The sequence below is a fragment of the Lissotriton vulgaris genome, chromosome 1_1 (assembly GCF_964263255.1).
Source record: "Lissotriton vulgaris chromosome 1_1, aLisVul1.2, whole genome shotgun sequence".
Lineage (NCBI taxonomy): Eukaryota > Metazoa > Chordata > Amphibia > Caudata > Salamandridae > Lissotriton > Lissotriton vulgaris.
In genome coordinates, this window is record NC_141685.1 from 1,164,146,788 (window position 1) to 1,164,169,055 (window position 22,268).

General features: G+C 45.9%; 1 protein-coding gene across 1 annotated transcript in view; it reads right to left on the minus strand.

The window, feature by feature from the left end:
* Positions 1 to 11,321: 11,321 nt before the first annotated feature.
* VDR (vitamin D receptor) overlaps positions 11,322 to 22,268 on the minus strand; it is a 1,262,566-nt gene continuing 1,251,619 nt past the window's right edge. The window contains exon 9 of the mRNA XM_086964248.1: positions 11,322 to 12,925. Coding sequence (XP_086820374.1) covers positions 12,666 to 12,925 — 260 coding nt within the window. The 3' untranslated portion in view covers positions 11,322 to 12,665. The remainder of the gene's footprint in view (positions 12,926 to 22,268) is intronic.

Below are 22,268 nucleotides of genomic sequence, written 5' to 3' on the forward strand. Positions count from 1 at the left end.
GGTCCGCCCTCTCGCCATCCTCCTCAACCATTGGAGCATGTGACGGCATCACATGGGTCAGCCTGAACTCCCAGAAGCAAGGGAAGTTAAAGTGGCCGTGATCGTCCTCTGATGATCGTTCCCATGGAGACTGAAAATAAAGGACAGGAGAGACATAAGGGGTCATCGGTCTCCACCACCTCCCGGTCCCAGATAGGTACGCCGCAACAATTGGGCTCAGTTGAAATGAATGCAATGCGTTGTTGTCGAGCTGCACAGAGCATCATCGTCCAGCTGCTCAGGTTGTGGATTCTTCATCGTCGAAGGGCGATGCAGCAGAAGCTCTAACATAGTCGAGACAATGCATCTGTTTTTGCAAAATCAGCTGCAGAACCTACTTCTGAGGCCCAGGACTAAAAGGGAAACCTCAGGCACGGGTAGGACTCGCAGATGGCAAAGAAAGAAGGCAAACCAGAAAGCCCTTGGAGTCACTCTGAGTTCAAGTGAGATGGGAACAGTACTTGTCCTCAGCAGGGCAGAGATCAGCAGGTAGCAGGGCAGCTGAGCAAAGCAGAGAAGTAGTTCTTCAAAACAGTCAGTCACAGCAAAGAGGCAATCCTTACAGCACAGCAATCTTTACTCCAGCAGAGTTCTTTCCAGGTCCAGTAGTATACTGATGTGGTTGGGTCAGAACCCTGGTACTTACACCCAAAAGTGCCTTTGAAGTAGGGGACTTTAAAGGAGTCTCTGAAGTACACAAGGATTAATTTCAACCCAGTCCTGTCTGCCAGGCTATCTGTGGGGGCAATCAGCCCTTTGTGTGAGAACAGGACACAGCCTATTCAGATATCAGTGTGAGCCACCTCTCCCCCTTCCTGCCCAGGAAGGGTATTAGAATGCAGATGCCCACTTTCACCATGTTTTTTCTTCAAGCCATAGGACCTCTTCTCGCCGAAATCCATCATAACCCCATCATCACAGGTATCCCCTTTAATTCCAAAACCCATAATTCACTGCTTACGCAGATGATGTCCTCATCTTCTCAGATGAACAGGCATCCCTAAAATACATAAGTTAATAAATGCTTACTCTAAGGCCTCCGGCTACACCCGTGAAAAAGAGAAAACAGAAGTATTCCTGCTTAACATCCTATGTACACCCTCCATCATTAAAGACACAGATCTTAAATGGCAAACCCTCCACTTGAAATATGTGGATATTCATTTAGGCAAATCCCTCAGTGTCTCGCTCACATACTGAAAACATCCTGCTGAAACAAATCCAAGACCTAGTTGAAACTTGATCACCCAAACACATAACATGGTGGGGCAGGCTAGAATGTGCTAAAATGCTTATTTCCCCTCAACTAAACTTTATCATTAGTATCTTCTTTCCTCTCCAACTATCAGTATCTTTCTTTAATACACTTAACAAATACATCACCCAATATATCTGGGCTAATACAAAGCCCAGAATTACTGGCACAGCTCTATTACTCAACAAAACAGAAGGTAGCATGGGCATGCCTAACTTTACAAAACTGCAAACGACGTTCCTACTCAAACAAGCCATTCACTGGTTGACTCAAAGCCCTCTTCTTCCATCCCTATGAACAGGAACTGAGGTAGACCTCTTCCGTCCATTCACTCCACTCTCAGACCTCTCAGGGAACCATTTCAAACCCCTACACTCCATAAACATCCTTAGAGATACAATGCTCACTGTAAAACAAATGGATAAGACCTGGTAAATTAAAATTGAAGACTCATTATAGGAATCCATCTGGCACAACCCCCTAATAAAAATAGATTGTAAAGCCATCTATTCACAGTCAAGGCAAAGATACAATATTCTTTACATCAAAGACATGATCAATAGGGACAACCCTGTCCTGTGCTCTTCACTTCAAGCATCTACAGGGATCACCAATAAGGAATTTTACAACTGCCTAAAACCTAAAAGTTGAGTCAATCAATCGTAACTATCACTTCAGAAAACCCCAGCCCTCAAGTATCCTCGTGAAATTTTAGGCACTCTCCACTCAAACTCACCAAGCCTTGAAAAACTACAAGATTCTTCTAGAATTAAGCTCCAACCCCATCTATTAATGCAAAAAAAGTGGTAAGACTCATGTCTTAGAGAAGCTTATTCTCACCAAAAAGAGAGTAACTAGGCATTTATCTGCAAATATGCCACCAAAGTAAACATTTCTGAAATTATACTTCAATGCAAATACTCGCTGTTAAACAGAACCTTCTTGACCCCAGCCAACTTTACAAATTAGGCCTTCTTGTCTCTAATAAATGCTGGAACTGCTCCTCAGAATTAAGCGACCTTGACCGCATGATCTTTTAATGCCCCTACTCAAATCATAGTGGGAGAGCATTTACAAAACCATTAATGACATATTCCATAGCAAAGTATTGTTAGACCCAGCCTTAATCGCCTTAGAACTATGGGCGCTCCCTAACCTCTCCCCACATACCCCACACAACACAAACTACTCCTATTTGACCTGCTACCTACACAGGGAGTTAAAATGATCCTCTGTAATTGAAACACTTCAAATGTATATCTTACCACACTTGGTGGATCTGGGTCTGCTTCCTTAGAAGTGCTGACAATATCGTTCTTGACCAAAGTTTTGAACATGAGAAATCAAGACTTCTCTGTGTCTGCTTGATACTTATATCCAAACAAACCATGCTATTTGAATAAACTGTTGATTTCTTGGGATATCCCCTAACACTCCCTCTCTCGTTTTTCAACCTACCTTCTCTGTTTCTCTTATTTCTCTTACCTGTCCTACATGTCGAGGAGCAAATCTCTTCAGGACCATCCAAAACACACAGATAAGACAAGGCGATACTGCTGCATAGCCTCTTAACATACAACGATCCACAAGACCTGAATGACAAGGACATAGAGCCAACCTGATGGTCAGAAACATGCAAAATGTATCTTACTGCAACTACCTTTTGCTTCTCGTCTGTTCTATCCATTAGTTAATTGTTCAGTTTGCTTTATTGAAATACCTAATAAAATGCTTCCTGTGTTTTTGGCTGTCTAGAGGGACTGCCCAAAGTGTAGCGGTCACCCAGCCCAGACATGTATTGGAGTCAGGCTGCAAAAACAGAGCAAAGATAAGAGCAGAGAAATGTCCACTTTCTAAAAGTTGCATTTTAAAAATGGTAATGTCAAATCCAACTTTACCACTGTTCCAAAAATATGAAACATGATTTAGCTACGCCTTTTTAATCATTTATTACAGCTTAAGAAGTGTTTAAGAAATCTCTCATCTCTAATACTAGCATATGAGAGGAGTAGGACTCACAGCAGTAAAAAACAAATATAGCTGTTTGCCACTGCCAGGACATGTAAAACTTAAAATCACCCTGCCCTTAGGGTCACTTAGGGCCTACCTTAGGAGTGACGTATGTGTAATAAAAGGGGAGTTTAAGGCTTGGCAAGTGTTTTTAAATGCCAAGTTGATGTAGCTGTAAACTGCACACACATGCCCTGCAATGGCAGGCCTGAGACAAGTTTGAAGGGCTACTTGTTTGGGTGGCACAATGAGTGATGCAGGCCCATTAGTAACATTTAGATTACAGGCCCAGGGTATATGGTATACCACTTAACATGGACTTTACAGGTAAACGAAATATGCCAATCAGGTGTACACCAACGTCGCCATGTGTAGGGGAGAAGCACATACACCTTAGCACTGGTCATCAGTGATAAAGTGCTTAGAGTCCTAAGGTCAACTAAAAGATACAGCAAAAAGTGGAAGGAAGCAGGCAAAACGTTGGGGGAAGACCACACTAAGGATGACCGGTCTAACAACAGCCTTTAGCAGTTACTTAAATGTAATATGGCCTATCTGTCACTGATAACAATGAAGCTCATTAAGGTGTTCCATTACTGCTACTACAAAACAAGCATTAGCATTAGCTAATGCTCAATGGCAGGCCTGAGACAAGTTTGAAGGGCTACTTGTTTGGGTGGCACAATGAGTGATGCAGGCCCATTAGTAACATTTAGATTACAGGCCCAGGGTATATGGTATACCACTTAACATGGACTTTACAGGTAAACGAAATATGCCAATCAGGTGTACACCAACGTCGCCATGTGTAGGGGAGAAGCACATACACCTTAGCACTGGTCATCAGTGATAAAGTCCTTAGAGTCCTAAGGTCAACTAAAAGATACAGCAAAAAGTGGAAGGAAGCAGGCAAAACGTAGGGGGAAGACCACACTAAGGATGACCGGTCTAACAACAGCCTTTAGCAGTTACTTAAATGTAATATGGCCTATCTGTCACTGATAACAATGAAGCTCATTAAGGTGTTCCATTACTGCTACTACAAAACAAGCATTAGCATTAGCTAATGCTGAAACAGCACCCACTACACCATGAGGCATGTGTATGCATAGCAATGAATGGGCAGGCTTTTTTGGAATTCGTTTTGTATTAAAGTCAATCCACTCCAAGATGCAGCAGAGAAATGTTTAGTAGACCCCAGCCCCTTGGATGGCATGCTGGGCGCGCCCCTGTACACATGACACTGCACCTACCATGATTACATGTACAGTAGACGCCTGGCACCGCATTCTGGCTCTCCTACAGTGCCCGATGTTATACTCACCGCTTCTCCCACTCTCCTATCATCCACGCATGCCACTGCTACAAGAAACAGGGTTCCTCAAACTCTGTGAACGCACCAAAATTTCCACATGGGGAGATCTCTATCAAAATTGGAAATGTCGATCCTCTGAGCACCTCTTTCATAAACTGCAACCCTCCTCGCTGGAAATATTTCTTTATGTCCGGCTCCGTCAAGGCATACGATCTATTAACCTAGAGTTCCCCCAGGACCTGGCTCCCCTACATATGCTGCTACGTGATGCATCGCCGGGGCACCTGGTCTCCACGCTTTACCACACGATTCTCACCCAACAGGTGGAACCCTTAGCTCTTCTTGTGCAAAGTGGAATCTGAAACTAGGGTATGAAATAACAGACGACTAATGGACATACTGCTGCCTTCAAACAGTACAAATATCTGCCAGTGGTAGACTACGCATTACACACTATAAATTCCTGCAACGCCTATACTATACCCCTGTTAAAATGTTCCACTTTAAATTAAAAAATTCAGACAGCTGTGAGAGATGTGGCAGTCTAGGGGCTGATTTCTTACATCTGGACTGGGATTGCCCACGAGTGAGTGATACTGGACCCAGGTTGTCAATGCCCTAGAACAGATGATTCTCATTGCTCTAGTGTGCACACCTTTAATAGCATTGTTGGGATACACTAAGCTTATTCCCAAGTAACGTTGCAAATATCTCGCCATTGCATTACTGCTAGCCAAGCGCAGAGAGGCTTGTAGGTGGGGTAGGAGGCGGGCGCCAAAGTTCAAGGAATGGCTTAATGACTTAATATATTGCCAAGAACAATTGACTCTGTACGCTGAAACGTTGCCCCGTGCCTCAAGGCCAATAGCTATATGGAGTCCTCTGCAAGGCTACCTTCTCGCACGCTCGACAGAATCCCCGTCTGACATACTGGAACCCTTAGCTCTTCTTGTGCAAAGTGGAATCTGAAACTAGGGTATGAAATAACAGACGACTAATGGACATACTGCTGCCTTCAAACAGTACAAATATCTGCCAGTGGTAGACTACGCATTACACACTATAAATTCCTGCAACGCCTATACTATACCCCTGTTAAAATGTTCCACTTTAAATTAAAAAATTCAGACAGCTGTGAGAGATGTGGCAGTCTAGGGGCTGATTTCTTACATCTGGACTGGGATTGCCCACGAGTGAGTGATACTGGACCCAGGTTGTCAATGCCCTAGAACAGATGATTCTCATTGCTCTAGTGTGCACACCTTTAATAGCATTGTTGGGATACACTAAGCTTATTCCCAAGTAACGTTGCAAATATCTCGCCATTGCATTACTGCTAGCCAAGCGCAGAGAGGCTTGTAGGTGGGGTAGGAGGCGGGCGCCAAAGTTCAAGGAATGGCTTAATGACTTAATATATTGCCAAGAACAATTGACTCTGTACGCTGACACGTTGCCCCGTGCCTCAAGGCCAATAGCTATATGGAGTCCTCTGCAAGGCTACCTTCTCGCACGCTCGACAGAATCCCCGTCTGACATACTGGAGGCAATGACGCAATGAAGGTTCCCACATTGCAGAACAATGTGACATGCTAAACATTCATTCCAAATTTAATAATTAATATGTGCTTTATTGTTATAATGAACCTAACACAGTGTGCATTATGTCCTACAGCCCATTTGTGATGATGTTGACAGACTCTGGTGCGCTATCGAAGTCCCTTGTAAGTCTTTGTGATTAGCCCAGTGAATTGTGTTTTCTCGACCAAGTAAGGGCCCTAACCGGACACGAGAAGAGCAGTAAGTACGCCCGTATGATGTACCGAATTTACATTTCGTCTAACTATATTGCATATTGTGTATTACCTGTGTGAAGATGCCATTACTTTTATTTTACTCCACCATGTCTGATGAATGCTGCTAAGAATTGTGTTGTAATCTTTCAGCCTGATTCATGAAAACCGGAATCTGCGATTCTCAATTAGCGATTAACTGCGAATCGCAATTGAGAAATCGCAGAACGGGATTCATGATGTTTTGCGGAAAAAAAAAGCAATTCGCACGCGGCCGCAAAAGCCGTTTGCGATTATCGATAATCGCAGAAAAATCGCAATTTCCGGCTACAGCCGCGTCGGAATTGCGATATCGCAAATAGCGATATTGCTAATTGCGAGATCGCAAAAAGCGAGATCGTAAAATCGCGAGATCGGGAAAACGGGAAGTCGCATTTCGAGCACAGTGATGACATCACAACCAGGAAGCAGCCAGTTCCCACCCCCATTCACCACAGTGAGGCAGACCTCGAGTCAGCAACTGGGAGAGCTCCTGCAATTCTGCTTGGATTTGTACTGTGATACTACACTGCAGCAATGTCTGAGGTTGCAGTTCCTGGGCCCAGCAACACCACAGGGCGGAAGAGAAAGTTAAAGTTCTCCGAGCAGGAGCTGGAGCACTTAATAGAAGGGGTGGTGGCGAACCACTCCAAACTGTTTGGGAAGGACTCTAGGAGGGTGCCCGAGCAGGAAAAACGCAGGATCTGGCAGGGTATAGCGTCCACGGTGAACTCTGTGGGTGTGGCCGATAGGTCACTGGACGAACTAAAGAAACGCTGGTACGACCTCCGAGGTCGTGCCAAAGAGAAGGTAGCTGAGAGGCTTGGAGAGTCCCTGGGCACTGGAGGGGGAGGACCTACAGTCCCTCCAAACACCCCCTTGGAGGATCAAGTAGAAGACACGCTGGAGACTGAGGCGTGCATCGGAGTGACCCGTCTGGACTCATCCCGCCCCACCCAAGACATCCAAGGTAAGTGGCATACGACTGCGACCCTGTCCCCATTGAATGGCCATGACTATATAGCCTCCCATAATGTTCCATAGTCACGCCATCGTTGCACATCAGGTAATGCCCTAAAGCATTGTGGGACATGTAGTGTGGCCACAATGTAGAAGTACCACAATGCAGCCAGACAGGTTCCAAAGTACGCAAAGCCATAGGCAGTCAGGGAATGTCACCCAGCATGCATGTAGCAACTGCACGTGTGACAGATACATGCAACTAATGAACGTCCACCTCCCCTCACAGGTGGCGCAGACAGCAGCGACAGCGAGAGGCTGCAAATAGATGAGGAAGCACAGGATGAGGAGGAGGTGCCGCCACATACACAACCTCCAGCCCCTGCCGCAGCAACAACTCCTGCAGCAAGGCCCATCACCAGTGTGCCTCCTGTGTCTGGCGCAGCAACTACTCCCGCAGCCAGGCCCACTAATAGTGTGCTCCCAGCCTCTGCCGCTGCAACTACTCCCGCAGCCAGGCCCACTACCAGTGTGCCTCCAGCCCCTGCTGCACCAGCAACGCCTACCGTGACACCACCAGCAGCTGGTGCTTCAACATCAGGGCCCGCGACAGCGGCAACACAGCGGCCACCCACTGTATCAGGCCAGCAGAGCAGGCGTGGCAGGTCTCGCCTGCAGACCAATGCACCTATCACCAGGAGGGGGAATGGACAGCGGCTGGCGAGAATGAGCGTGGAACGAAGCATGCTCCGTATACATCAGCTGCAGGCACGCGGGCAAGGTGCCATACAGCTTCAGCTATACAACATTGGCCGCAATGTGGCCGGAGTGGGGGACCGGATGGACCACATGACGGCAGGCATGGCAGGTGTGGGGGAGGGAATGACCCGCATGACTGCAGCCATGGAGGCCAACACTGCTGCAATGACATCGCAGCGCAACGCAGCCCGCCGCCGCCACCGTCAGCTATTGACCCGGCTGACGGCCTACACCAGGTCCAATTATGTAATAGGCAATGCCACCTCACAGTTATCGCGCCGGTCCCTTGCGCAGCAGCTCATCCAGTGCTGCGAGGATGTGGCCAGGGTCCTTGAGCACCTGACCACTGCCGTGACAGCACTTCACCCACCTCTACCTGCCACTGTTGGGGGTGATAATGCCAGTGAGGGGACATCGAGTGTGAGCAGCCACTCTGCCTCACACGTAGGGGCACTCAGACGCAGCACCAGGCCCACTGCAGGAACACATGCCTTGGATGATGATGAGCCGCAGAGGCGCTTGGGTGGTACGCGCAGGAGGTGCACATGACTTCATAGGACTTGTACAGGCACAGGCTGAGTATAAGCCTGCCCTGTCCTTTCACACAGCAGTATGCTGAAATACTGTTAGCAATGACAAGATTTAAACTGGTACCATTATTGTGAATGAAACAATAATATTTAATTTAGCATCACACATTGGCGTTGTGTCATTATTACATTTTGCATGCATTTGTGAATTGTGGGGTGAGGGTAGAGGGTGCACTAGAAACTGTTCAGTGTAATGTGGTTGCGACGTCTGTGGCCTTCAGCTGGGTTCTCCCCGCATGCATGGCGCGCATGTGCAGGTGACCGGTCGTCCCCTTCCGATTCACTGCCAGAGATGTCGACAGGTATCCGGCGCTTGGTAGCAATGTTGTGTAGGATAGCACACACAGCCACAATGCGGCAGCACACTTCAGGACTGTAGTACATGGACCCACCTGTCTTGTGAAGTATGCGGAATCTGCTCTTCAGTAGGCCAAAAGTTCTCTCAATGCAATTCCTTGTGCGTATGTGTGATACGTTGTAACGCCGTTGCTGTGGTGTAGCAGGGTTGAGGTATGGGGTGGGGAGGTATTCACGCAGGGCGTACCCACTGTCACCTGAATGAGAGGAGCAGAGGGTGAGTGCCTGTGCAGCGCAGCTAGTTATTCGCTATGTGAAATTGTGGGCAAAGTGTACTTACCAAGTAGGTGTCCTTCCCCGAAGTATCCCCTGACCAGTCGTGTGTGGAGGCCGCTGTGCCGGAATATGAATGAGTCATGTGTACTCCCTGGGTACTGTGCCACTATGTCCGTGATGTATGTCTTTGCATTGCAGACCATCTGGATGTTGAGGGAGTGGTAGGACTTGCGATTGCGGTACATGTACTCTGTTGCAGCAGGTGGGCAAATGTGGACGTGGGTACAGTCAATGCATCCTATCACGTGTGGGAAACGGGCAACATTGTAGAATTGTAGCTTGGTCTCATCCAATTCCTGTTGGCTGGTGGGAAATATGATGTGGTGGTGTAGCTGGGTTAGCATTGCGTCAAGGAAACTACGTAGGCAGCGGGACATGGTGGGCTGGGATATCCCCCCAGCTACCGCAACTATCCCCTGGAAGCTCCCAGAGGCCAGGAGGTGCAGGCTACACAATACCTGGACATGTGTTGGGACGGCATTGGTCCGCCTTGTTGGGTGCTGCATCAGGGGGTCAAGGTCCTGTATTAGCTTGATGATCATAGCCCCATTCAGCCGGTACTTGGCGTATATTTGCTCTCTGGTCTGGCCCAGCAGGGTGACCCGCTGGTGGAATATCCTGTCCTGGATTCTGCGTCTCCTCCTTGCTGCTCGCTGTAGCCTTCGCCGCCTGACCACCATGTACATTCCTGGCATTGTGAGACTCCTTCTGCTGATGCTGCTTCCCCTTAAGTGTGTTTGGTCAGGCCTGCACCAGTTACTGATTGGCCAACGGTTTTTCAAATTTTTTTTTTACTATGGGTTTAATGGTTACCACCTGCTTTGGGTTGTCCTTAAATTGCGCCTCGCAAAATGCGATTTTGGGCTTTTTCGCTATTAGCGATTTTTCATGAATACCGATTGCGAGTAATGTGCGATTTCGCAATTATTTTCGCAGAATCCGTGATATCTCGCTATTTCCGATTCGCTAATGGTCTCCTGCCGGCATTCTGCGAATATTTTTGCGATTTCGCAAATCTGTGTTTGAGAATTCGCAAATTTCATGGTGAATTCCGATTATGGGAATTGCGCCCGCGATAGCATTTTCGCAGCTATTGCGGGCGCAATTTTGCTTCATGAATCAGGCTGTTTATGTCTTAAAATAATAAAAATAAATGTATTTTTTTTTAAAATACCCTCCAAGATGACTGTCAACACAACTGCATTTTAGCACTTGGCGACTGCCAAGAATTTGTTAAAAAATAAAAAAATAATTAGGACAATGGGTTCAGGAAGCAACAGGTGAGTGTGTTAGAGGAAGGGTAAAAACTGTGCATGTGGGTGTGTAGAGGGACTGGATAATAAACAAAGGAACGAGGTAAAAGGGGGCTGAGGCGGAAGTGAAAACGAAGAAACATTGAACTAGAAGGCAATGATGCAGGTGGAACAAGGAAATACTTGCGCTCCCATGGAATGCTGAAAGGAAAAGCAAAAAAAAGAGTTGCCTCAAGTCAACGGTGGAAGGCTACAGCTAAATCAATCACGCACTGAGACCGAAACGCCCCTGGACGGGACAAACACAAGAATAGGGATATAAGTCATCCAATTAAGAGTGAAGACCCGCAACAGACAACAATGTGCAAGCAGTTAAACCAAAGCCCACTCTAAGTGCTAAACAAATATCTACAGCTGATGTATACCTCTTGTAAATTATACAATGTCATCTGGTCAGCGAATAAAACAGTAATACCGAAAACATAGGTCAGCACTGTAATACACGAGACCGATGTCAGCTGCCAGACCTCGGTACTAGCAACAAGACAGGCTGTAACAACAGCTCGATTCAGAATACAATGTTGGAAAGATTACAATGGTGTTTTCTCAGTGTTTGTTACACCGGATGCTTCCCTTCGACAGCTAGAAATATTATAGGAACAGAACTAGGTGAAACAGTTTTAAAGATCATCGTACTTTTTTGTGTGCGCATTATAAAGAATGTATCATTTTTTTTATCAGGGAATTGTATTATTTTAGTCCCAGTTGACATGTCTCCAGTTCCAGAAACCATTACTTGTTAGTGTGAAGCAGCATATGGATCGTATAATTAATTGCTTTCTTTTTTTGAAATGCCACAGCATTCATTTTTTTACATGTGTTGAAATGGGACTTCTTTGTCATCTAAAACCTCTGAATGGTTACAATGTCATGACAGGTACAATGCTGGCAACAGTTTACTATCATACATTTTAGATTCTTGTATGAGACGCCAAATGGAATATTTAGTGCATTGTTTCTGAATCTTTATTGATGTGACATCTGCTACGGTGGTACTATATGAGAGTCTGTAGTTTGAAAGTATTCTGAACCTCCTTTGGTTATGATTTACAACTGACTGAACTAGCACAACAAGGTGCACCCCCAACCCCCTAAATAGTTTCCAAAGACCCCAGAGGGACTGATACCCCGGAGTGAGCATTTACTTTTGTGTGGTTAACCAACTAACTATATGGCCTGAATGCCTGAATCAAGGTGTTATTATTCAGCTAAACAGTGTAAATACGCCATAAGAAATCTGTTTAAATTTATTTGAAAATAATAGAAAATGTATGCCCAAGGATTTTACATTCCTTAGCATATTTTAATAGTGAACTATTTGTAGACTTTATCTTATAACTCTGTAAAATGCTGTACTGGTCTAATGAAATATTGATTAAAAAAGCACTATCAAAGCCCGGTGGCATACAGAACAAGCTTTAAAACACAAACATTGATTTCCCTGAACTGACTTGGATGAATTTAAGGCAAGCATGAGCTCAAAATTTGTGCAACAGCAAGCTGTGTTTTCCTCAACTACATCTGGGAGGAGCAGTTTTTGTACTGTTTCCATAATGAACATCACATTTCACAATTATACAGTATAGCAGCAAGCATACATTTGACAGTTCTGCTTTAACGGATGCCTTACAAAATATATATTGATCAAGTGGACCCGATATCACAAAAAGACATTACACCAAAACAAGAGAAACTTGTACATGCTGAAAGCTGTTAGGAAATGAGAACAATGGTAACTTTTTTTCTGTGAAGTTCCACTGACAAATATTAACAAGTGAAGGGTAAATGTGACTGACCACGTCATCACTTTCAACTGAACACCTGTAGTAGAAAATGAAGCTCACTTTCATGGTAGAAAATGCATAGACAAGTTGAATAGGCTTGCCTTAATTTCTGATGATAGAATGTTACTAAATATTTTCAATTTCCCTCCCCAGGTTCAGCTGATGAATACCTCCAAAGTCATGACATTTCATTTCCAAACACCTCCAACACCAAGGGTGTGAGCAGCATGCTGTGCTCCGGCTGGAATGAAAGGAAGCGGTACTGCTTTGAATGTTCTTCATTAAGGCTGCGCAGGTCTGCCAGCTTCTGGATCATTTTGGCATAGAGCAAGCGGTTCCCTGGGGCTGGGTGTTTGCACATGATGTATGTTTGCAAGGCATCTGAAAGACGGTCCTGGATTGACTCCACCAAAGCTGTGTCCCGAACTCCTGGGCGATCTACACAACAAAACACGACAAATTCACATGGTCATACATACAAAAAGCAGATCAACCCCACATGGCTGCACTTAAATGTTTACAAAGCACATTAAAGATAACTCGGCCTACACCAAGGTTATGGCCAGAACTTTTGGGAGATCTACACATTACAACAAAAGAGACCAGAGTTTCTCAGATATATATCTTCATTTGGCACACAAATAAATGGCAGTTCGCATTGCTAGAATGTTTACAAAGCAAATTAACAACGATTACAGTGGGTGAAAATGTTCATCAAACTTTGGAGAAGCTGGCAGTTCACAATCTCCTAATTTCAATTATACTAACAAATGTAGACCTAGTTCATTGCAAAATTGAGTTCCAAAGCGGTTCAAATGTTGAGAGACAATATGCTATTGTCTTTTTGTGATTCCTACACATTCGTTATTTGCGACTCGCAAATTGTGATTCGCAAATAAGGAATTGCTTCCCATTCATTCCTATGGGCTTAGAGGCCAATAGGAATCAATGGGAATTGCATGCACAATTTGCGAGTACCAAATAGGTTCACGCAAATTGCACATGCAATTTCAAGGGTGCAACAGTGCCAAAAGGACACCCTGATCAGAAAAATACAGTAGTAGACCAAGACTTTTGCAACCGGCTTGCAGACTCTTTTTAAGCCAAAGTCAAAACAGTCTCAGACTTATTTCTATCTACCCGTCAGGGGATGGGAGGGCATTAAAATGCCCCCCTCCACCACAATAGACGGTCCGAGTGATAAAGGTATGCCAGCAGCATCTAGCTCTTGTCTCTATGCTAGACAGTGCCCAATATGGTTTTAGAACCCAGCACATCACTGAGTTGGCCCTGATTAATGTGTCGGAGGAAATAAGAGGTCTTGGATAAGGATGGGAAGACTGCCCTGATTCTTTTAGACCTCTCAGCGGAATTCAGCACAGTGGGTCATGATTTCCTGATAAACCGATTGTTTCTTGTAGGGATCAGGGGCAAGGCTTTGGCCCTTCTGAACTCCTTTCTCTGTGACAGGGAGCAACGAGTGGAGCTTGGCGGACATACATTGTCCTGGTTCACCTTTCCATGTGGGTGCCACAGGGCTCCTCTTTGAGCCCAACACTTTTCAACGTTACCCCCCCTATGCTCTCTTATTAGGTCTTTCGGTTTCAAGACAGTGTCGTATGCCGACGACACACAAATCATAGCATCTTTTTCAGGGGACTCAACGAACAATGCTCGGAGATTTCAGGACTGCATGCGCAAAGTCGGGCATTGGATGTTCCAAAACTGCTTAAGGCTGAACATGGGGAAAGCCGAGGTACTCCTGTTTGGGCGAGATCCCTCCTTTTGGCAACCCAACTGGTGACCTCAGGAAATGGGAGAGATCCCTACTCTCACCTCCAAGGTGAAAAATCTCGGAGTTTATTTTGACACCAAGTTATCCTTCAAGGGGCAAATAAACGCAATCAACTCTGCATGTTTTTACTTAATCAAAACTATCAGGAAAATTCTCCCCTACATCTCGTCAGAACTGCAGAAAACGTGGTTTCAGCCTTGATCCTGTCTAGAATAGATTACTGTAGTGGGCTGTTTCCAAATATAGTCCAGTCTCCTCAAAAAAATTAAAGTTCTCCAAAACGCAGCACAGCTCGCCTTCTACTCAACATCCCGAAACGTCAATCAGTGGCCCATGCCCTTCCAATTTTACACTGGCTTCCAGTTTAAAATAGGATAGAATTCAAGGCCCTCTGTATCACCTTTAAAGCACGACATGGCATGGGCCCTGAATATTTTGCAGACAAGTTCAAGTGGTATATTCCAGAAAGGCAGCTGTGCTCTGCGACCTCTGCAAATCTGATAATCCCCAGGGCCAAGGGGGCCTCCTGGGGAGGTAGAGAGATTTTGTCTTGAGAACAGCCAGATTGTGAAACTCCCTCCGAATAAAGACAGAAAACAATCTACTGGGATTTCATAAACTTTTAAAAACTCAGCTTTTTAACAAGTAGCCCTCACTGCATGTTAACTTTCCACTCTGGCTAGTATATCAGGGGGAGCCGCTGTACCTAGACACCTCCGGGTATTAGCATGTGTTATAAATGTAATTTTCATTTAATTTAATTTCTGATGCACCCCTGAATATGCAATTTTAACGCATGTTGCACACACACATGCCCCAAGGACATGTATGTGTGAAAGTCCTTTTGTCCTCCCTGACTCTTGCCTTTCGTGGATCCTGTCTTTTTCTGGATCGTTAATTTATCCGGGTATTGTATGTGTTATCTTTCAGTAATTAATGTGATTTTCTTTTGCCGTTTGTTCCCCCTCTGTTGACCTGCCAGTTCCGACCCTCTTCCTAGCCCCCTGTGCCTTGTTGCCTTTTGACTAAGCACTCCTTCTCCCGTTGTTTGGGAAAGATCGAATATTCTTACTCTGGATTCTCAGTGAACCCTCTGAGAAAGTCCACAGCGTCAAGGGAGCCACTCACAGTAGAGGTATGGTATGGCACCTCTTGCCAAAGAACTCCCTCCCCCCTTTTTGGGGAAGGGTCCAGTAGGTAGGCCTTGGAGTCTCAGAGACCCCTCTGAGAGAGTCCACTGCCTATAGGGAGCCTCTCGCAACAGAGATGGGGAAATGATACCACTTCCCCTGGGATCACAGCTTACTGGACTTTGGACGCAGCTTTGACTCGTCTACCGGTTTGTGTACCCGTCACCCTCCCCCTCCTCTTTCCATGCTGTGTCTCTCAGCCTCCCGTCCTCTTTCCCTCCTCCACACGGTCTTCTTCCCCTGCTCCTACCCCCTCCCCTGAATCTTTCCCCTTACCTGCTTTTTCCCTTACGTATATGTCCTTTTTGTTTGTCTCGACCTTACATGTAACTATGGTCGCCAAGCTCTAATAACTGTGTAACCTTTGTAACGATGTAACCTGCAACTATGGTCTGATACTCATGTAAAGCACTCTGATACCTCCGGGTCTAGCCAGTGCTATATAAAACCTTTAAAATAAAATAAAAATAAAATATAAATAAATAAACGTAGAACTTTGAAAAATGCACTTTTATGCATTTTCCGAAGTCCTCGCAAACTACCATCAACTTTGAATTGATGGTAATTTGCGTTTCTTAATTGCAAAATCACTATATTTTTGGGGTTGCTGCATTGCATTTAGGGAATCGCAATTTGCGATTCCCTGAATGCAATTGCAATTCAAGTAATCACAATTTTAGCGATTACTTAAGCAATTACAATGATGCATGTGGCCCTTAGAGTTTAAGCCACATATTAAAGTCAATAAAAAAAAATGGAGTGAGTTAATTTTTATAACATACCCCATTGATCCTTTTGTGGCATGTTTGAGCTCTCTTATATGATTGTATTATATTTGTATTTACCTAGCGTTAATACAGTGCGACAGGGTGCAAAAGTACTCTGCCAGAAGGGTAGCATTCTAAATGGAGGGGGAGAGCTTGATTGGAAGAATGCTGTATTTGCTGTGGGCTAAGGAGTAAAGCATTTTGTGTTACATGTGAGTGATCAGAGAGGTGTTCTTATCAGGTTTTAGATCTCATCTTTTAGTGGTTTGATTGAGTAATTACAAATGAGAAACAAGCTTCGATGTGGCAGGCAGCTGACAAAAGCATGCACAGCTATTGCTGAAAATAGCAGGCATAGGTGACTGGAAGGATTTTCTATTCATCCGAAAGAACAACGTGATTGACAACCAAAGATACTAACCAGCGCAAATTCAGTACTCAGCAAAAAAACAGTAAGGTAATAATTATATATCATAGCGGAGAGATACCACATTCCAATGAACAATTCTAGCAGTAGGGGTGAGTGGGAGAAGGAAAGAAGCACTTGTCCATACAGCATCTACTGCTGGGGTATTAAATGGCAAGCCTCTGGGTGGGCTGAAGCCCACAAAGTACATACAACGGGTCTCTTTTTTGAGACAGCAAATGCACACTGGCTGGAGCCGAGCCCTAAAACTGTGGGCATCTGGGTGCGCCATGAAATTCAAGGCATCCACATATTGCAATCGGTTGCAGGAATCATGCTTACCTCTCAAACCTCAAGGGATGCATCTGCTTCACTTCTTGCAGTGATGTAGTTTCTTCCTTCCAACCTCTTGCTCTCTGGATAAAAGCAGTGAGGTGGATAACTTTTTAAAAAATTTCCCTGTACGCGCTTCTGCCCGACAACCTCAGGCGCCCAATCAAATCAAACTGGCTGCAGAGACTCATGGAATTGCGATCTGAAAAGACTGCGGTTAGCCTCAAAGCCCATGTTGCTGGAGGCTCTGGGAGCTACTTACAGGGAGCAGTGAGACGTCCCACCTACTAACTTGATGTTCGGTTGTTAATGTTCGAGCAGACGATCGTAAATCCTAGGAGGCTTTTCTAGCCGTGGAAAAATGCATACAAAGTATTACAATTAAGTTGAATAATATTGCCACATTTTATTGAACAGAGCAGGGCACACTGTCCCTAGGTCTGTACTGATCATTGTCCAACTGATTAAGAGAGAGGATGTGACGTAACGCCCAGAGCTGCCGACCTTCGAGCTGGGGAATCTCGGCGTCGGCTCAACATCCTGTGATTCTGGGCAAATCATTTGATCCCTCTGGAGCTACTAAGAAATGGATGTATCCTTGTGCAATGTAACTAGTGTTCATGTAAGCGCTATAATCACTTCAGGTTGACGGAGCGCTATAATAAAACTGCACAAAAAAAACCTAGCGGGAGACAGAGAGAGGATGCAACAACATACAGTGAAAGAACATGGAGTGAGAAAGCAACATAGAGGGATTGTGGGAGGCAATGATCAATAAAGAAATACCTGGGCGGCATGAGTAGGAAACAAATAACGGTGCATGTAAAAACAGTAGGACTTGTGAAAAGCTTTCTTAAATAATAAAATAGTGGTCCTGAAACAATGCCTTAAAACAGCCCCTGCACATGGTTAGCGGCAATTGGTTGGTGCTCTAGGGGAGGGCTAAAGACGGGAAGAGACATGATGAATGCATGCCATGGGCAAATGGGGAGAATGAATAATGGAGTGCCGAGGGAGGCAGCACATGAAAAGCCTATGGGTGGCTTGAAGCACACAAAGTACATACAACAGGTCTCTTTTCGAGACAACGCAAGCGTGCCTTATAGAGTCAAGACCTAAAATGTCCCAAATAGGACATATCTATTGATGGGTGCTGGCTTTCTAGATTTTTGTGAATGTATCATGTAGAGGAGTGTCTGTATCACTGTAAAGAAAAAACAGCAAGGGCTAGGGGAATTATGGTATGGAAGCCACTGTCTACCTGGGAGGATGCAATGACTGCTTGAGTAAACCTAACTGCCAAGCCAGGTCTTCCCTGGACCGGAAACAAGCCTCCTGGGACCGGTTTCGGGGTAACACCCCTCATCAGTCAGGCTAGCTTGAATCCAGTGGTAAAGTGAGCAAGGGACCGACATCTGGGCAACTCTGCCAACTGTGTGCTGTCAGCCGTGTGACGCCAATCTCTACTTCTCAAGGTGGACCCAAAGATGGGAGACCTGACGTCCTCTGAAGTGAGGGCAATGGCCCAAGGTGGTCGCTTCGGCGACCCCTTCATTAAAGAGTTGGGGAACTTTGTCATGATGTTCTTGTCTCTAGATAAGGCACAAACTTCCCTCAAGAGAATTTTCAACCCTCTGGTATTCCAGGGGGCTTATTAGCCTGCCGCTTCTCCTCTCAACTTCCTCAGCCAGCCGCTTCTTCTCTTAACTTCTCTCCAGGGAACAAGGCTCCAAACAGTGGCAGGACCAATCTCATTTCATCCCATTCTACCCCACCAGAAGGCAGCAGTTCTGTGGCAGGACACCTTCAGTGGACAAGCGTCCCACTAATCCACTAATGGTGAGTGTGCACCCTTCTTCCCATCTAGGGGGCCATCTGGTGTATTTATTTCCATACATGGGCCTCCCTCATGATGGATGCATGGGTCTGGCAGACAGTCAGGGGGTTCCGGATTGAGTTTTATTTGCCTCCACACCAGGAGTTGCCACCCTGCCTAATACATTTTTCTCTGCAGGCTGTCAATCTTACGGACAAAGAGGTAGAGGCTCTGTTAGACAAAGGGGCCATTTGCTTGTTCTTGCCCCACCCCAATGTTTTAAAAAGCAATCTCACCTTGGTCCACAAGCAAGACGGTGGTCAGCAACTGGTAATCAACCTCAGGGAGTTTAATGAGTGGCTGGTGTACCGTCACTTCAAAATAGAGTGTATTCATCTCCTGAAGGATGTTTTACAGTCGTTCAATCGGATGGTGTGTCTGGACCCAAAAGGCACTTGTCCACTATACTGATGTTTTCTCCCCATCGGCGGTTCCTCCAGTTAATCTGACATTACCAGACATTCAAATTCAGGGCTCTCATGTTCGGGCCGCCCTCAGCCCAGTGGTGTTTCACGAAGGTCCTCAAACCGGTTTTGGAACACCTGCGAGCGCAGGGAATGAGGATCATCATCTACTTAGAGCACATGCTCCTTCTGGGTCAGTGCCCCAGAAAACTCTCTTCTATTGCATACAGCACTACACCTCCTGGAGGGTTTGGGGTTTGTATTATTAGAGAAAGAGTCTCTTCTGAACCTTTCCCAGATAAACTTTCTAGGGTTTGTGACAGATTCCACAGTGGCCACTCTGAGCCTAACTTCCCGGAAGGTGGCAAAGATCAGGCACATGTTGCAGAGACCCACCTCCAGGAAACACACATCCCTCTGGAAATTGCTTGCCTGGTGGGCCTACTGTCATCATCCATCCAGGAGATCTTCCCAGGACCCCCGGACTACCGAGCATTACAGTGTCTCAAAGAACACCACTTAAGAAGGGGCCAACATACTCTTAGCCTTGTCGGACGAGGCAAGGGAGGAAATACGGAGGTGGCTTGTCCACATGGCTGCCTGGAACGGGAAAGTGGTTTTTGGCTCAAACCCGGATCTGGTCATGGAATCAGACGCTACCAGGTTAGGCTGGGGCACACACAGTAGGAACTCTTCACAGGAGGAAGCTGATATCACCAAGAATAGAGGTTATATATCAATTGTCTACAGCTCCTGGCTGTGTCATTTGCAGTCCATTGTTGGACCAAGGACAGAATTCAATCCTGTGTCTTCCCCAAGATGGACAACGAATCAGCAGTGCATTACATCAAGCATCTAGGATGGACCAAATCATGTATCAGTCACAACTGAGTATCTCCTCAGTAATGTAAATCAGGTGGTGGATTGGCACTCCCGCCATCTCCTCACTTCGAGTTTGTAAAAGTTGGATCTGGGGGTCTTCGCAATGATCTCAGGTAAGTGGGGACCAGTCGCAATGGACCTGTTTGCCTCATGCCTGGACCATCAGGTGGTCAGGCTCTTCATCTGGAGGCCAGACCCACAGACAGTGGCAATGGAAACATTCCTTGAAAATTGGATTCAGGAGAGAGGATGTGAATTTCCCCCAGTCTCAATGATTACGAGGATTTCAGCCCAGGTACGGAGGCAGCAAGCTAAGGCGGTCCTGGTAATGCCCTTTTGAAGGTTGGAGGTTTGGTCTCCAGTTCTGATGAAACTTTCTTGGGATTCTCCAACCCTTCTCCCCCTATTTCACACTTTTCTCCTGAATCGGACCAAGCACCACACCGTTTCGTGAAAGAAGTCTCCTTGCGCCTGATGGTATGGATGATTTAAGGGAACACTGAAAATCCCGGGACTTTTGAGACAGGCTGAGAGCCTCCTATCGCAAGCCTCAGACAGACAGCACAGTTAAGCGGTATGGGTCAGCCTGGACGAAATGGATGGGTTGGTGTCTGCGATGGGGCTTTGATCCAGTGGTTACAAATGAAGTCCAGATATTATATTTTTGTCTGAATTGGCTTCCAATGGTCTGGCCTACCATTCCATTAATTCCTTTCATTCAGCTTCTTCTGTTGGTTATGCCCGTTTGATGGGTCCCCGGTGTTTGCCTCTCCTTGCTGCTGGAGGCTCGCTATTCGGCTCTTTGGGATGTTACTCAAACTCTTAACCTATTCCTCTCATGGCAGCTCAATAGATTTATGTCTAGGAAGGAGCTTTCAGTCAAACTGGCCATGTTGTTGTGCTTTCTGTCACGTATAAGGGTCTCGGTTGTAAGAGTCCTTGATATTACAGGTATAGTATTTTCCCCAGAAGGGGTCTCCTTCACAGTCAGAAGATGGACTACAGACAGAAGATGGACTAAGTCCAATACTAGAATTATCTCTTATTCAGTGTTTGCCGATTTTCCCAAGCTGTATCTGGTACAGTGCTTGAAGACCTATGAGGAGATAACTGAAGAACTCTGTCCGCCGGGCGAGCGGCAACTACCCATTGCATTGTGGAATCTGTATAAAGCGGTTACTTCACCCACAATCGCTTGTTGGGTATGTTGCGTCATGCAGGTAGCAGGTATAAATGTTGAGTTGTTTGGAGCGCAATCAGAGAGAGGGGCAATGGACTTGAAAACATTCAGCCTGGGCATTCGTTTGGAGGACATTATGAATGCAGAAACTGGTCTTCAGATTCCACATTTAAGAGGTTCTACTTTAAGCCGGTGGTGGATGTGACTGATTTGGTAGTGAGCAAACTTTAAACTAAGAAAGGACTCACCACCCCCCCGAGCCCCCCCCCCCCCGTCTGTATAGAATGGATTCCAGCTCCACGATCACTGGTGGGAACGCGATCGTGGAGCATGAATTCCACCCACTAGACAACCAGGCTTTGTTTTTTCAGCATTTCTGGGAAGCTGCACCTTAGGCAAGGGTCGCTACCCTGGGGCCATGTTTGACCGTGTTTCGCCCCCTTTCCTCCCCGGGGGCTGATTTGGCATTTTTTTAGGGCAATCAGCCCCTCGGTGGATCAAAGCCCACTAGAAGACAGAGAATCTTTTTATTATAATGATTACAGGAAGCGGCCCCTTGGTAAAGGGTCGCTTCCCTTGGGGAAAAGTTTTTGTTAATTAATCCGCCCCCCATCCAGAGGGCAGATGGTACATTTTTAGGGTGATCTGCCAGCTGGGGGCGGGGAAGACCACTAGAAACCAGGGATTGTAGTTTCTTATATGTCGGGGAGTAGCCCTTTGGGCAAGGTCACTTCTCTGTATTTGTGGAAATGTTTCAGAAATGTTCTGCCCCTTCTGGGGCCACTAGACACCAGGGACTCTTTTTTGTTATATGTTGGGGAGTAGCTCCTCTTTATTGGGCAATTATTTGGCCATTTACTGCTCCATCTCCCCAGGAGCAGATCAGCCATATTTGTAGGCCCAATCTGCCCTCAATTGGGGCAGAAAGCCACTAGTCACAATGTATTT